The 13840-nt window shown below is 40.7% G+C and overlaps 1 protein-coding gene across 9 annotated transcripts in view; it reads right to left on the bottom strand.

The window, feature by feature from the left end:
- LOC114786960 (neurexin-2-like) overlaps positions 1-13840 on the bottom strand; it is a 196735-nt gene that overhangs the window by 43006 nt on the left and 139889 nt on the right. For all 9 annotated transcript variants that reach the window (XM_028974605.1, XM_028974634.1, XM_028974624.1 and 6 more), the window contains one exon: positions 9724-9905. In XM_028974605.1, the coding sequence (XP_028830438.1) occupies positions 9724-9905 (182 nt within the window). The remainder of the gene's footprint in view (positions 1-9723; positions 9906-13840) is intronic.

Raw genomic sequence — 13840 nt, 5'->3', positions numbered from 1 at the left:
TCGGGGACCCCAATTCGTCTCAGCTGTGTGGAAGGCGTTCTGTCGCCTCATTGGATCAACCTGCAGCCTCTCCTCTGGCTACCATCCCCAGACCAACGGCCAGGTGGAGAGGGCCAACCAACAGCTGGGACGATACCTGCAGTGCTTTGTGTCGGAACACCAACGCACCTGGCCCGGGTTTCTCCTTTGGGCGGAGCTGGCCCACAACCTGCAAGTCTCCTCCGCCAATGGCCATAGCCCCTTTGATATGTCATGGATATCATCCCCCCATCTTCGCTCACCAGGTGCCCGCAGGTGGGGTCCCCTCGGCCCGTCAGATGATCCGCGGTTGCCGAAAGGCCTGGAAATCCGCGCAGTCGGCCCTGCTTGCCACCTCACGAAGGATGTCCACCCAGCACGACCGCCGGCACCCCCGGTGACTGCGCTTCCGAGTGGAACAGAGAGTGTGGCTATCCACCCAAGGCCTGCGTCTCAGGACTGAGTCACACAAACTGTCACCTCGATACATCGGGCCATTCCGGATCCTCAGCCGGATCAACCCCCTCACCTACCGTCTCCAACTCCCTCCTGCCATCTGTATCCATCCGGTTTTTCATGTCAGCAAACTAAAGCCCTTTGTCAGATCCTCGCTTCATCCTCCGGCTCCGGATCTGCCACCACCACGCATCGTCGACGGGGGACCCGCATACACTGTGGAGCGCATTATTGCCTCTCGGCGCAGAGGTCGGGGGGTTCAGTACCTGGTGCATTGGACCGGCTATGGACCAGAAGAACGGTCTTGAATCCCAAGTCGTTTCATCCTGGACCCTTCTCTGGTGACTGAGCACTGGCAGCGTACCGCCACTGCTCCGGGGCCGTCGGAGGTCGGCCCTGGAGGGGGGGGGGACTGTCACATGATTCCATCATGTGACTGGGAGTAACACGGAAACAAGGTAATGTGACTCCTATAAATAGGCTAGAGAGCAGCTGCCAACTGCTCAGTCATTGAATAACACACGTCATTAGACTCGGCTCCGAAATCCTCAACCCAAGTAAGACTGTACCTGTCCTCTCTGTTATCCTGAATCCTGAACTCCTTCCTGTCGTCCCGTTCTGCCCTGCCTTGTGTCTTAAAACGCGAACGACAACATCAGTGTGGTGTTGCGGCTCGCGCCGTCGGCGTTCGCCGATTCCCGCCGCACCAAGGTTTCTCATCTCCTCCTACACGTCTCTGTCATCCCAGTTTGTGTGACAATATTATTACAATAAAATTCTAATTCTACATGACTATTTACAATTTATTATGAAATCATTATAATGGTAATTAGACAGCATATGTACATATATTCGGGTTTTAGTTTAGGAACCTGTCTAAAAAAGCATGGGACTGAATGATCACAGCACCTCCTCCCCCTGTCTGGCTCTGAGTTTTTAATCCCCAAGCACTAGTTGTGGAGGATCTCATTAATCTTAAAGATTAATCTCATTAATCTTAAATCTTATCTCCACATTGAGATTAATCTGTCATTCCAAAGGTATCATTGATCTGTGATACATGATCTGTATCACAGATCATGGTCTTAAATATGCTGCCATTTCATACAACAGATTTATTCTCCAGAAAAAACTGCACTAATTGTATAAAGTTTAATGGCAATTTAAAAGTCTATTCATTTAGTGGACAGGGTAGGTAGGTAGTAGTACTGGTCTTACAGAATAGCAAGGTGAAGTCTGTGTCCCCACTGACTTTTATAAGAATAGAGCAGAGTGGACAGGATGTGCAAGGACAGTGACATGTATTGTATTAGTTAACATGATCTGATGTATTATCAGATATCAGCACTGGAGAGGAAGGAAAAGGAAATGTCAAGTTATTATGATACGATAGGCTTGTTCTTATTTGCTCTACATCCTTTTGAATTATCATCATGTGAATTTACTGTACTTACTTTGGTATGGCTAGAAAATCACTGCATGCATGTGGAAATGCTAGGAATGCAAACAGTGAAGGCGATTTTTTAGATTAATCTGAACCCTAAATTCTGATCAACTAATAATAATTCCAGTTAAATTATGTTAATTGACAATCTAGAACAGTTATATCTAGGACTGATCAATCAGCTTCATAAATTCCAGATACCTCCAACATTAGTACACTGTTGTAACTTACATTTCAATTATCATCATTAAGGGTGGTCTCTTACATTATCTGTGTTGTACCTGCTTTCATCTACCTGCCTCATCTTTTAGAATGAAACCACACATATCATCATCGCCTTGCAAACCCATAAAAAAAATGAATAAAAGGACTCCTCTTCTTATCTCTGTGGCCATGTATCGGAAATTGTAATGCGCTCTGCAGACTCGTCTTTTATATGCACAAAATGACTGTGCCCCATTCCCTTTTTCATTTTCAACATTCATTGGATCCTGGAGACATAATTGAGAGCTCAAATGGCATTGACACATGGGAGATATGGGGTGAGATGGAGGCATATAATGAGAATCAAATTTTCCCCCCCACAAAGAAAAAAAATTACCCCTGACCCTTAACACATGATACCCTACCTTTGTTCTCAGCCTACACACTGGATTTCTTAGAACGCACAGTTGCAAAACTGATAACAATTAAAGCAGAACATCAGTCATTAAAATGTTTTTGAGGGCTTGTCACAGTGTCAAGCCATGAATTCAATCTCATACATCACCGCTGAACTTACAAGCACTTTTCAGACATGAATATAGACTTAGAATTTAGTCTATAAGGTAAGGTAAGAACCCTAGAATTAACTGCCAAATATAATGCTTAAAAATAGACAGGTAAGTATTTTGGTAAGTTCTAAAAAATGTATAGAAACATGGGTAAGCTGACCAGCTCACTCCATCACTCTGAAGGGCAATTTAATTAAAAAGTCATCAGTACTGATACTTACATTACATTTATGGCATTTAGCCAGCTCCCTTATCCAGAGCAACATGAGATGAATGTCATATTTAAGAAATGTGGAATTTCTGAATGAAACAGCTGGGGGAAGCTAATTTCACCCATGCGTTAACCATACAGAGGTCTTATTGCTTAATTTTTCATTTAAATTTTTATTATTGTTATTTCTTTTAAATTTTTTGAAAGAAAATATGAGGGTTTCAACAGGGATCCTGGTAATTGTCCAATGGGAATGTGGAGTTGTAAATGTTTAAAGCTACTCTTTCAAGATCACTTGCACACATTTACATTTTAGAAGTGACCAAGACTGGAGATGATTCATGTATTAAGAGCACTGGTCATGAAAATTAATATGTAAAGCATTTATTTTATTTTATTTACTTTCATGTTTCATATTTAAATAAAAACAGCACCCACTACCTTCCTCTGGGCACCCCCTTGTCTTGTCAGCATGGGACGTTGTGTTCTCTTCTTGGCATTTGATTTCATGCTCTGATTCAGCACTCAAGGGCTGACTAAACTACCTTGGAGAATCATGCAGGGTAGAAATAGGCTATCTCTCCCTGCTTGTTTGTTTGCCAACTTAGGCATTTAAGTACAGAACTGAGCTTAATTAGCTAAAAAGTTTGTCTGATGAGGTGCACTCAAATCTGTTGGAATTAACTCACCAGATGAGTTGTCCCATTTACTCTGATTTCTACTATATTTCAGTCTGACAGACATTGTATAACCTCTGAAATCTCTTCTAATTGCCTCTCAAGTCTCCTTGAAAAAAGGGTAAAGGATGGGAACAAAGACATGCATAAACAACTCACATATACGTACTGAGGAATACATATTTTAAGGCCACTATCTGTCCTAGCTTGACTAGGAACAATGGCAAAACAATTTCTGCAATATCTGCTCCCTGCAGCATAGTTCATGAGTTTGAGTGCATGTGTCTCTGTTCATTGCACATGTTGACCACAAGCTGACCACAAAGGTCTTTCAGAGACTACACTTGGAGCTTTCTAGTAGGTCCCAAAGGTGCAATGCTCTAAATGTTAGCATTAGTATTCTTTTTTGTCTTTCATGTTTACTGCCCTCAATGCTCCTTGCTTATTTGTAATTAATGAGAAAAACTAGTGCAACATCTAGTAACAAGTGACACAATGTAGCTTCAGTACAAAAGGGCCTTTGTAAGTGATTGTGGTTTTGTTTGTGCTGATCAGTACTGGCATTGTATCCCCTTGCTCAGTTTAAATAGCAGTGCTAAAGCAGATTAGAATCAGTATAGATTAAATACTGCAAATAAAATTAATGAGCTCTATTTCCCACCCTGCTTGTCTCCCCCTTGTATAATATTCCATCAAATATGGCACTCATGTACAGGATCAGGTGGACCAGATGGGGAGGACTTCCTGATAGATGCTAACTATCAGCAATGTAGACCAAAGCTTTCAGTAGTATGTCCATTTACTTATTTTCTCCTTCTCAGCAGTAACACATTCGTCTAAAAGACTGCAGGGCTCAGGCACTGGCTGGAACCAAAGAGGCACAGATACTACAGTACTCCTGTCAGAGCAGGTTGGGAGAGGCGTAGGTGGGAGTGTGTGTGTGTGTGTGTCTCTGGAAGAGCTTAATACACACACAGGGTCCCATAGGACTATTGCCTCTGCCGCATAAACACATCCGCCAAGCCCTGTGCCTGTCAGGCTCCTCCTCTTCTTTCCTTTGCCGTTTCTATTTTTCTCTCTATCCCTAATTTAGTCATGGCATGCCACAGATTTTAAAACAAGAATTTACAATCCTGTGTGTACGTGTCTAGGGCAGCTGCCGGGGTATGTTTAGTCACTCGGGTTTTAATTGATTTATTGATTCGTCAGTGAAAAGTGTGAGGCTCTGCTATAACTTCAGGCTTTTCAATTCGATTTCAGAATCAGATCCCACATGGCCAAGTCTCCACCATGAGACGGCCCAGTCATAATGGCATAATGTGCTGCACCAGCAAAGGATTTGACACAGCAATCTGGCTTTTTTCCTTTACAAAATAATGTTTGTAGCTTATCAAATTGAAGATTGAACCCAAACTAATTTTAAAACACAGCAGATTGTACAGGGACGCAGAGTCTGTAGTTGTGTTTGCATGGGGTGGGGTCAAGGGCACTGGCATTTAAAGCTCTCCCTAAAGGAATCCCATTGTGGGAAAGATGAGAAGAATAGTGACACTGCTCACTGGGCTATAACCTCAATTACTCACATAGGTGAGTGCTGCTGGATTAGGGTGAATGCTGTCCTCAACTCCAGAGGTTGAGTTGAGCAGATGAATGAGAGAGTGGTCAGTGTAATGGAAAGAGGTTGAGGACAGCGACTGGTATATGAAGCAAGAGAAAGAAGAAATAGAATGCTTCAGATCTCATCAACAGCACATCTGCCAGATAGGCATAGGATTACGTTTTCTGTTCATCTGCCTCTTTCCTTGAGTCCCACCTGCCTTTCCCACTCTAGATTAAGTCACTACACAAATGTACACTATAAATCATAAACACAGAGGCCAGTATATTTGTCAGGGCCATTGAGTTACTGTGGCTGGACATTTTTGGACAGACACATAACTCTTGGCCTAAGCCATCCTCACCGCACTTACAGAGACACCTCTCAGCTCTTGGTTTTCTCCCCCAACTAGCCTCCTATAACCCAGAACCTTCCACCAAGACTAAGAGGTTAAGAGCAAAGAGTTAAGGTCAGATCAAGGGCAGGAGTCCAGCTGAGGGACACAGTCTGGCAGCTAGTGAGAACTTCCTACTAATTCAATCAAAAGCAGTCTGGTAGGAAATCTGAAATTAGCAGCATAGGAAAAATAATTAATACTAATACTATTATAAATCTGTCAAATTATCAGTAAATCTCTTTGATGAACTATTCAGAGCAGAGCATAAACAGAACATAACATTAATTATACCACACACTGCACGCAGAGAAATATAGGTACACACAGGGTACAATATTAAAATTCCAGGTACAAAACTGTTCCTTTCAGTTGATAGTACCTCAATAAGTACAGGATAGAGCCTTTGTGATACCATGTTGTACCTTTAAAGCTAGATGATAAGTGAAAGTATGGAGGTCAGTGAAAGAAGTGAAAGACCCAGTTGCAGAACATTCAAGTTTACTATATCCTAGACACTAATAAGCATCCAGCATTCCTCCTTATGAGTTAAAGGCAGCCGTGGAAGAGTTTGTTAAAGTCTCTGTGTAAGCAGCACATTCACAGTCTTCCTGGATCCAGAAGCATCATGATAAAGACTAACAATAGTGCATGGGTTTTAATGATTAGTATTGGTGAAGGTGAATGGGTGTGTGCAGAAGCTGTGTGTGCACATTCTGCAGTTGGTTGCAGGGAACAATCTATGTTAAGACCCCAGTGAAGAACATTTGATTAATATTTGATTGTTAAAAGGATCTGTTTACAGGCTGCATCCATGTCTGAATTCTGCAGTGGTCCCTGCATAACTCATATTAAGATTAGTTTCTGGGTCAGCAAGCTGCACAGGCTGGGCTGTCTTCCCAGCAGGGAGTGGGACTTATTTTGAAAGATGTGAGCCTGGGACCAAGAGAAAAACGCGATGCTGGTCTAAATTGAGCTGTCTCTGTGAGTTGAGAGGCTAAATTTAAATTTAAATTAATTTAATTTATGAATACAAGCACTTACCGACTGGAATTTAATGATAATTTGAGCTTCATGCTGTTTTTGGTTTAGCCAACTGCATTCATACTGAACTGTTATGTGCCTGGTCTAGGTCATGTGCAACACTCTACTGGGTTAAGGAATGAGCTATAGATAGTAGATAGTATAGATAGTAAATGTGCAAGACAAAGATTTTTTTACAACAGTTAATGACATCACAATGAACCAACAATGAACATTAGACACTTTGGCTCTGTGAGAAGAGCCAAAGAAAATAACACAATAACTTCTCTATCCATAGCTCACTTCTAAGGTGAGGTGAAATGAAGTGATTGTCATTGTGAAAAATTGCAGCACAGCACACGGTGCACAATGAAATGTGTCCAACAACCTTGTGGAACAGTGGGCAGCCATGACAGGCGCCCGAGGAGCAGTGTGTGGGGACAGTACTTTGCTCAGTAGCACCTTGGCAGCTTTAGATTCTTATTATGGTTCTGCTTCCTTACCTGCTAGGCCACCACTGCCCCATGAAAAGTTTTACAAGCCTTCCCTAACCAGGAATTTGCAGCAGAACCTGGGCTGCAGTGGGGACAGTGCCGACCACTATGCTAACCACTAGACCACCAGGGACAACCATGTGCCTCCTTGTGTTGTGGATGGGTTGGAGGGGTGTCTGAGTCTGTTTTTGGATCAGGTGGGGGAAATTAATTACAGGATGTGCAAGGTGCAGGGGATCAATCAACAGCTGTCCAGTACCTAGAAAGACATGGACACTTCTGACAATTAATGCTGGAACCTAACAGACCATTTCTCAGAAGTCACGTTGTAATTAAAGAAAGATTAAATGTGTTGTGTAAGGATGGGGTCATGCAGATATAGTGGTTGGTAGTGGAAAGGATGAAAGAGCAAGCATCTCCCAGAGAATCTTATCACCAACCCAATCTCTCATTATCAAGTGGTCACATCTGTGCAGTCCTGAAATGAAGAATCCTGAGCGGTGCCCAGGGGAGCTCTGCTGTTCTCCCTCACATATCTGCCATATCTGCCATGCTGTCAGCAACAGTCGGATTAGATAATCACATATCTAATACATAAATAACACAAGATTAATGAAAGGCATAGAGAAAATGCTTTAGAAGCCATCCTTGTGACAAAGCCTTGGGTGCTGTGTGAGATAATGAAACCTACTATAAAGTTTTCAGTGACCCACAGAAAAAGATTGGGGTCCCCTTTTTCTTTCGTGCACCATCCCACTTTTGAAATATTCTGAAAAACACATTAATCAAGGATGCTGCAAAAAGATTTAGCTTAAAACTAGCATCAGTAATTACCAGTTTAAAATAAAATTAAACTCTTGCTTCAAAAGTGATCTTCCTCCTTGGCAGGCTGGGTCACAGTAAACACTGACACACATCTTTGCCCTGCTCACTTCATTCACTGCTCATCCATCTCTGAGGGGCTTGTGGGATATCAAGAAAAGTGACATGTCTCACAGCTGCACTGTGTGCGAGGGATTCACTGTCCTGAAGCTGGATGGATGTTAATTAGCCATGTGTCATTGTGTGTGTGTTGTGCATACTTGTGCAATATTTGCAGAAGTGTGCACTGGGTTGGCATGTTATGCAAGCTTCCGAGAAAAGGTAAATCACAGTAAAGTAAATAATTAAAATGAGGTGGTTCCAGCTAGATCCCACTCCATCTAGGCAAAGAAAGGATTGGAAGCGGTTGCATAATATCTTTCAACTGCCTTAAAAAAAGGACCCAAATACCCCTGAACCTCTTTTTACGCTTTCTTTGAGATCTTGTCAATTGTCAGCAAGTACACAGGACATTAGGCAGTGGAGATAACTCTTTCACAACAGCAAAATGGCAAAGATGGTCACCATGTCAGGAGAACTCAGAGGCTCTATGCAACAAGGCACCCAGCAGAGGCTAAGCTCCACCCAACACACCTGGGTATTGATTAAGTCTGCTGTGCATGGGTTAATTTCACTGCTTTGTGCTTTATGGGGCTTTGTAAATTAGTTATAAATTGTGAGGGAAAGGAGGTGGGTGCGAGCCTCTGTGTGAGTTATTTTATTTAAAGCAATTTGACTTGGTTTGGTAAACTCCATCCGTAGAGTAATATTTGAATATTTCTTTTAGATTAAGAAGTACAGACATTTATCCTTTATCCTTATAGCCATTACTGTTTGCTCTGATTTATATTATGGTTTCAGTATCTTCTCCCAAGCCAAGAGACCTAATGTCTTGGCTCCAAAGTGGACACAGCTCAGATTCTTTGGGGTCAGACACTGTGGCAGGGAAAAAAATGAGAATGATACTGTCCTGTCTATCAAAATATAACAGTTTCACAACATATCAGAACTCACGACTAGAGGATGAAAGAGGACTTGACCTGAAATGTGTGTAGGAATGTGTGTATGTTTGTAATGCTACGGATGATCCAGATGCTTTCCAGAGTTTAACTGAGTGTCACCTGGAGGTTCATATCGAGTTAATAATTAAACATAAGGGCTCCATTAAAATTAATTTGTGCAGTGAATCTAATCGGAACCAGGGAGCATTGAGGTCATTGAGCAATTTACAGACTATTAATGCATTTTAAGGGGTCGCATACATTTGAATTGCCTCATTATCATTTAAATATATTGTTTTCTATATTCCATACTCTCAGATCCCCTCTTGTATTATGTAAGTGTCAGAAAGAGATGGACTGCATTTGAATGGTTGTACATGGCCCCACTATTTCTTCTGTAAATATGTGCATTTGTCCTCTTCTGTGCCCATTTTTTTAGAGTTGTTTTCATTAAATGTAACCTTATTATAATTAGGTCATGTCTGCTCTTTTAGGAAGCCACCATATCATGCTGTAACAAAGATTTTATGCTTATTACTTATAAGACAACCAGCTCCCTTTCAAATAGGCAACAATACATTTCTGTCAAGGGACCCTAGGCGTATATTTCAAAATGCAGAGAATATTGAATAGCAATTGCAACACCCCTGCTTTAACTGAAAAAAGGGAATAATTGACACTATTCATGAGAATTCATGCCAAGTGTCATGCTACTTACTGTATATTGTGTGAGTTTCTAAAAGAAACTGGCAAAAATGGAAAAAAGGCCCTTACTATGTGAACCTCCAGGTAGTCTCCCAGTCCCTGCGCACTTTCCACCCGCACCAGCACTGCCTCCTTTAGCTGCGTGCTGAAGCCAACGGCCAGTCGGTCTGCCCGCGTACTCGGCCGGTCATTGGGTGGCCAGGTGTAGGTGATGAGGGCTCCTCCTCTCCCGAAGATGTAGGTTGTCCCAGCTGAGCACAAAGATTGTAAAAATTGTAGAGGTCAGAATCCTAATCCATTGAAAGAATACTGCAAACAATAGTCAAGTAAGTCAAGATGATGTTTGATCCAGGATATAGATAGTGTCCATTTTTTAATAGATATAGTATATCACACAGCCAACGTGAGTAGATTTTTTTATGAAGTGCCATTTTTAAACTGCTCTTTGTTAAAGCATTTAGCCAGAAACATTGAAACATGGTATACTTCTAAATACCTACATCTACTGTTGATGATTTATTTACTTTGACATGCTCAGAAGATGGTTGCAGCCTGAAAGCAAGGGTTGCGTCAATAGTGAAAAGGATTACTCAGTCAGAAACCGAAATAAAATTGACTTTCTGCCTGAACTCTATGGCATGACATGCTACAGCTACAGCTATTTTTAAACATATCTATATGTATGTTTTTTTATACTTCATGGCCTGCTATTTGGATATTTAGGCACAAATTACAGTATACAAAAAACTTTGATATAACTATTTTTTATTGTTAATAAACAAATTTAGGTAGGTTGTTTTCAAGGGGCAATTTTACAGATCATATCTGTGCAAAACTATTACAATTAATTAATTCTAGGTATGACTGTAATAAGAATATTAGAAATGGCTTGGAGTTTCTAATGTAGAGATTGCATAACAAGCAAATAGAAAACAAATGTGTCAACATTAAATTTCTTGAAAGACATGTACAAAAGCGGGGCCTCAAAAGAGCCTCCGCATGAAAAAGGAAACATTATGTGGGGCAGAAGCAGCAGCAGAGGTGCCCATATCTTCACTATCCCCACTATCTGCAATCTAATTTTCTCTTCATAAACAAGATGCGTGACTGAAATTAAATTAAACCTGGAGGGCAGAACAGACTAAAAAAGCTGTGGATTGCAACTTTATTTGAATAAAATTCATATTCATGATACACATAATAAGACAATATAGAATTACAAGTAGGAATGAGGTGTGAAATATAGAAAAAATAAGAAAAAAAAATATTGCTACACAATAGTGATGTCCCCCAATGATACTGTCATGCTAACAAGCTGGTCATTTCACTGAAGGGATATATCACATCATATTGCCACATTTATTTATTTTGTCCCACCGATAACAGATAGATGGTTCAAGATGGAAGACAGATGGTTCAAGCACTAGTACAGCAGGTTCCAGTTGCTGCAGTGCCATAGCCATTTGTATCAAAGACACAGTCTACTGCTCCAGACTTCCATGTCTATACCCAGCCACAAGCCAAAGGCGGACCCCAAAGCAGCAGACCACAGCAGAGGGAGCAGAAGGGACCAACTGGAACGTGTTGGTATGCATGCAATCTGGTCATTACCAGAGAGACTGTCCTAAAGGGTCCCAGAATGAAGAAGAGAATGCGAGCCTGGCATCCACACAGAGATGTGAACCAGCATCCTGTCTCAGTTATTACCTGGTCAGGACCAAAATATAATCCCAATCCAAATTATAATTCTAATCCAGAACTCAATTAAAATCCAAGACCAGTTAACCCACGACCTTGACCAATCAGGAGTTTTATTTCAAGCAGCATTACTCTATTTTTCTGGCCACAATTACAGATGACAAATAAATAAGAAATTATGTCAATGATGTAATTAAATAATTCTTTAAATATATGGAATATAGTATAATGAGTATAAGGGTTTTATACTTAGGGACTATTACAGTTTTTCTCAGTCGCTTTGGTGCGTTTCTCAGATCAGAATTAAAATTCTCATAACTATTAGTTCAACCTCAACAACATTTAGTCATTTGTGCACATCATCATAGCAATTTCTCCTTTCTCTGAACAAACTGCAAATGATTTTGGACATGTATCAGTTGCTTTCATACATTTCTCTGCTGTTTTTTGACATTTCCATTTGCTTAGGTCATGTCAGTCAAAATTAATTATACTTATGGATACTGAATAGTCATTCTCAAGAAAACTAATAGTCTTACTTTCATTGCTTGAGTCATTACACACAAAAATGTAGAACTAGTTATCAAATGTCAAAAATTAGTCATCTGTCAAGCAAATTCTATACCTTTCTTTATAATTTTTTATGGAAATGTCTCCTAATTGAACAATTGATCTCAGGTGAATTTCGGGTGTCACTCATGAGGAGGTGTGTGAAATTTTAGTTGTAACCAATGACAAAGAACTTGTTCACTGTCAATCATGGATGAATCGTATGAATCCTCAATTGGCAAGCATATATGAACTGAGCAGGAGCTAGTGTGTACCATTTCTACACTTATGTGACACAAAATGGAAGGTCAGCATCGTGGAAGAGGGGTGAGGATGCGGGGAGGAAGGGGAAGGGCAAGAGGGAGAAGAGGCAGATATAGGCAAATTCCTAATAAAATTAGGGCTACAATTGTGGACCATGTTGTCAATGACAGCCTCACCATGGAGGAGGCTGGTCGAAGGGTGCAACCCAATATTTGAAGAACTACTGTCAGTTCAATCATTCAAACATTCCGTAGGGAAAACAGGTATGCATACAGTAATTTACTGTACTGTACTGTACCATCTCATTCATATCTCATGTTACTGTACTGTATTTGTAATTTTACTGTAATTTTCCTCTGCACCACATAGGATTGAAAGACAACCTCGCGGAGGTGGAAGAGGGCCCCTTTTTACCCCACAGCAAGAGGAAGTCATTTGTGCAATGGTCATTGCAAACAATGCAATTAAGTTGAGAGAAATACAAAGCGCTGTCATAGAGAATAACACGGTATTTGGCAATATTGAATCTGTTTCAATTTCAACAATTGACAGAGTTCTCGAAGAAAATTACATCCACATGAAGCAATTGTATAAAGTGCCATTTGAACGAAACAGTGAAAGGGTGAAGGAGATCCGTCACCAGTATGTGCAGGTAAAGCAGGTCTTCTATGTTCAGCACTGTAAACGGCTTTACAGTAGTGTGTAAGTAGTGTGACTCTTTAGAAGAGAAAAATTAGATTATCAAAACATTTTTAGTTTATTGCTACTGGTGTAGAATATATATATATATATATATATATATATATATATATAGGCAAGCCAAACAGGAAATAAATAATATATATATTGACAGTGAACTGAATATATGGAATGAAACTCTGAATATATGGAATGAAACCCGAATATATGGAATGAAGTCTGAATATATGGAATGAAACCCGAATATATGGAATGAAGTCTGAATATATGGAATGAAAGTCTGAATATATGGAATGAAAGTCTGAATATATGGAATGAAAGTCTGACGTCGTGCAGTAGCACCGCTAATAATTCTACCAACATTCAGCATAGGACTACTGATGATGAATTTCCATATCAGGCGAGCTTCCCACCACCCATCCTACATAAAACCTCTAAAATAGAATCAACACTTTGTGTGTGCAGCCTGAATCTAAACGTTGCATGATGCGCTGGGATCAGGCAGCGCTGGTATATCGTATTTAAAATCCTGTAATTCCTCCCTGTTTACTTACCTCCGTTTCCGTATTAAAAGACGGAGGTTGTACGTAGAAATGGTGGTGGGAAGCTTGCCTGTTTCGGTCAGTGCGGATACCTGATGAATAAGCAGCTACTGTAGCTGCATTAGGTCTTCCACGGTGAAACATTGAATAAATCTCTATGCTGAATGCAGGTAAAATTATTAGTAGTGTTACTGCAAGCATTAGCCAGAGTGTTTATTACGATGTCGCTGCTTAAAACTGCTGCAACTGGGTTTAGAGCAGAATCACTCGTGGTGAGGCACAATTCACCTGTTTAGCGAACTAACATTCTCAAAATGGCGCCAATGGCTTGGTGACGTCAGATGTTCATTCCTTATACATTGACTTTCATTCCATCAATTCAAGTTTCATTCCATATATTCAGACTTTTGTAAGAATGGACATCGCAGGAGCCT

This window comes from Denticeps clupeoides, chromosome 1, assembly GCF_900700375.1.
Source record: "Denticeps clupeoides chromosome 1, fDenClu1.1, whole genome shotgun sequence".
In the NCBI taxonomy this organism is placed as follows: Eukaryota; Metazoa; Chordata; class Actinopteri; order Clupeiformes; family Denticipitidae; genus Denticeps; species Denticeps clupeoides.
This window is presented reverse-complemented; position numbering and strand designations above follow the sequence as displayed.